The sequence below is a fragment of the Salvelinus fontinalis genome, chromosome 7 (genome assembly GCF_029448725.1).
Source record: "Salvelinus fontinalis isolate EN_2023a chromosome 7, ASM2944872v1, whole genome shotgun sequence".
NCBI classification, from domain to species: Eukaryota; Metazoa; Chordata; class Actinopteri; order Salmoniformes; family Salmonidae; genus Salvelinus; species Salvelinus fontinalis.
The window spans coordinates 51,049,422-51,052,116 of NC_074671.1; the positions used below are offsets into that span (position 1 = coordinate 51,049,422).

At 40.7% G+C, this 2,695-nt stretch overlaps 1 protein-coding gene across 2 annotated transcripts in view; it reads right to left on the minus strand.

Moving 5' to 3' along the window:
- Positions 1 to 1,290, minus strand: part of LOC129859643 (gamma-aminobutyric acid receptor subunit gamma-3-like) — a 42,789-nt gene extending 41,499 nt beyond the window's left edge. The window contains exon 1 of one of the 2 annotated variants that reach the window (XM_055929681.1): positions 460 to 1,290. In XM_055929681.1, coding sequence (XP_055785656.1) covers positions 460 to 512 — 53 coding nt within the window. In that variant the 5' untranslated portion in view covers positions 513 to 1,290. The remainder of the gene's footprint in view (positions 1 to 459) is intronic. The other variant, XM_055929682.1, reaches the window with a different exon arrangement.
- Between the last annotated feature and the right edge of the window lie 1,405 nt (positions 1,291 to 2,695).

Sequence of the window (2,695 nt, forward strand, 5' to 3'; positions counted from 1 at the left end):
TCAGTGCATAACAAGTGCAGATGAAACCAAACTTTAAACTGAAATCGTACGAGAAGTAATTTATTGAACAGGAAAAATGATAATCCAAAATCAAACACATCTCAACACAAACCAATTATTACGGACGTTCCCGGTTTTACATATAGTATTTAAACTAGGCTACCTACAGAATTTAACTACTTAGGCTACCTATTTATTTTGTGATAGAATAGCCTATTAATATGCAAACACGTTCGACAATTAATAATGCAAATGGTAAGTATAAATAGCTATTTGGCCAAACAATGATTCTGAAGTTCAATTAATTCTCTGCAAGCGCGTCGGTGTTGTTGCCAATCAACGACGCGCGCGACATACACAACACATAATAGGCTCTAATTGAATTAATTCATTTTACCACAATTCACATTTCGACTATGTAAAAACGACACCTATTATCATAACAGTCACGAGACTTACCGCACCCGTTGGACTGACAGAAGTAAGAAAGACACCAGCAACTTGGTTGTCATTGTTCATGAAAATGACTTATGATGAAGACTGTGGAGACTTCTGCGTTGTTAGAGCGGTGAGTAGAGGGAGCCAGGGAGGAGAAGGAGCGGTATATATAAACTGGAACTATTCACCCAGTGTATAGTTTCCTATAGGAAATCCATCAAATCTCCTGATGATCGACCATGGATTAGGTTGAATTCATCCGCGTTCGGAGGTCGCCGAGATTGTTTGCGCCGCTCCGGTCCTTCTTTGCAACGTCAATGATCAATGTCTTAAACAGCAGCACCCCACCCCCTTCCGTTCCATTCAATTACAGTAACCAGTTTATGCACCGACATGATGACGTTATCGTTCACACGGTACAGTAGGGCGTCTACCTACAGAACGAGACTCGTAAAAAGCCTTAAAAAAACATTAAAGTATGCAAGCAACATTTTAACTTTGACTAGCCTATTCACTTTCAAGTGTTTTTCATTACAAATTGTAGCTCCTTAGATCACATATCATTATCAATATTGCTATAACACGCTTTAACTTTAAGATAAATAATCACTTGATACATTTCAAGCAGAAAGCCATGGAAAATGGCACCATATCCTCTCAAAGTTGCTCCCTTTCTGAGAAAAGGCTGGTTCCCTACAATGCTTTCCCAACCAAAGTCGTGTTCTCCCTGTTTATAGGATACACGAACAATTTACAGTTAACTATCGCAGGCTAAACCCTGACACATAATGCTATTGGTCACATTTGTGTTGGTAGTGTTCGTTTTAGTAGCCTACTTTCGATTAAACCTGTAAAAATAATCAACAAAACGTGAGGAAGTTTGCACTGAGAAGCCAGACCACCTCCCTGCGGCTGGCGGCGGTACTGCAATTTAGGGCTACTATATGTGTCTTTCCAACCTGGTCTCAGAGCATTTCGCATTATTCTGTACGTAAATCTCATTGACTATTTTTTGTACGATATTTTACGTTTTGTATGGTATGTATTAATTTGTGAATGTCCACATTTGTGAATGTTCATGTTACAAATTACAATTCTTATTTTATGTTACGAATTTACAAATGTACAATATTTATGGATTTGTAAAACGTACGATATGTTACGAATTCTTGCTAGGTGGCAAGTTGGCAAACGTTAGTTAGGGTTAAGCTTAGGGGTTAGGTTAAAGGGTTAAGATTAGGGTTAGGGCAGAGCAAGGGGAACCACTACTTCAAGGTCTCAAAGCGAGTGACGTCACCGATTGAAACGCTATTAGCGCGCACCACCGCTAACTAGCTAGCCATTTCACATCGGTTACATTCTCCCCCCTTTCGACCTCCTCCTTTTCCGCAGCAACCAGTTATCCGGGTCAACAGCATCAATGTAACAGTATACCTTTACGTCCGTCCCCTCGCCCCGACCCGGGGACCCTCTGCACACATCAACAACTGACACCCACGAAGCATTGTTACCCATCGCTCCACAAAGGCCGCGTCCCTTGCAGAGCAAGGGGAACCACTACTTCAAGGTCTCAAAGCGAGTGACGTCACCGATTGAAACGCTATTAGCGCGCACCACAGCTAACTAGCTAGCCATTTCACATCGGTTACACATATTATAATCCCACACCAATTAGAAACGGAGCAGCAGGTAGCCTAGTGGTTAGAGCGTTGGACTAGTAACCGAAAGGTTGCAAGATCCAATCCCCGAGCTGACAAGACACAAATCTGTCTGTTCTGCCCCTGAACAAGGCAGTTAACTCACTGTTCCTAGGCCGTCATTGAAAATAAGAATTGATTCGTAACTGACTAGCCTAGTTAAATAAAGGTTAAAAAAAACATGCACCCATCTCTACCGTTATGTCCAGCTAATGCATTTTGAAAGATGTTCATGACATATAAATACATCTGAATCAGATGTAATCAGGATGTATTCATCCAAATCCTCCAACCAGTAGACCAGTACCCCTGCTTTCTCACAGGTTTGATTCAAATAGATGGATTATGTGGCTGTATAGCATATCTACATGCAACCTGCATACACAGAGGATATAGGCTACTGTGACTGAAAACCATCCATTCTACTTGATCATTTCTCCCCCCTGAAAACAGAATCTAATAATAGGGTAAAAAGTGATTTCAGTGTACTAATTTAATCAAATAATGTACATACATTTATTGACACTTTTGGGTGGTAGTGTATGCACTATGCTAAGCTA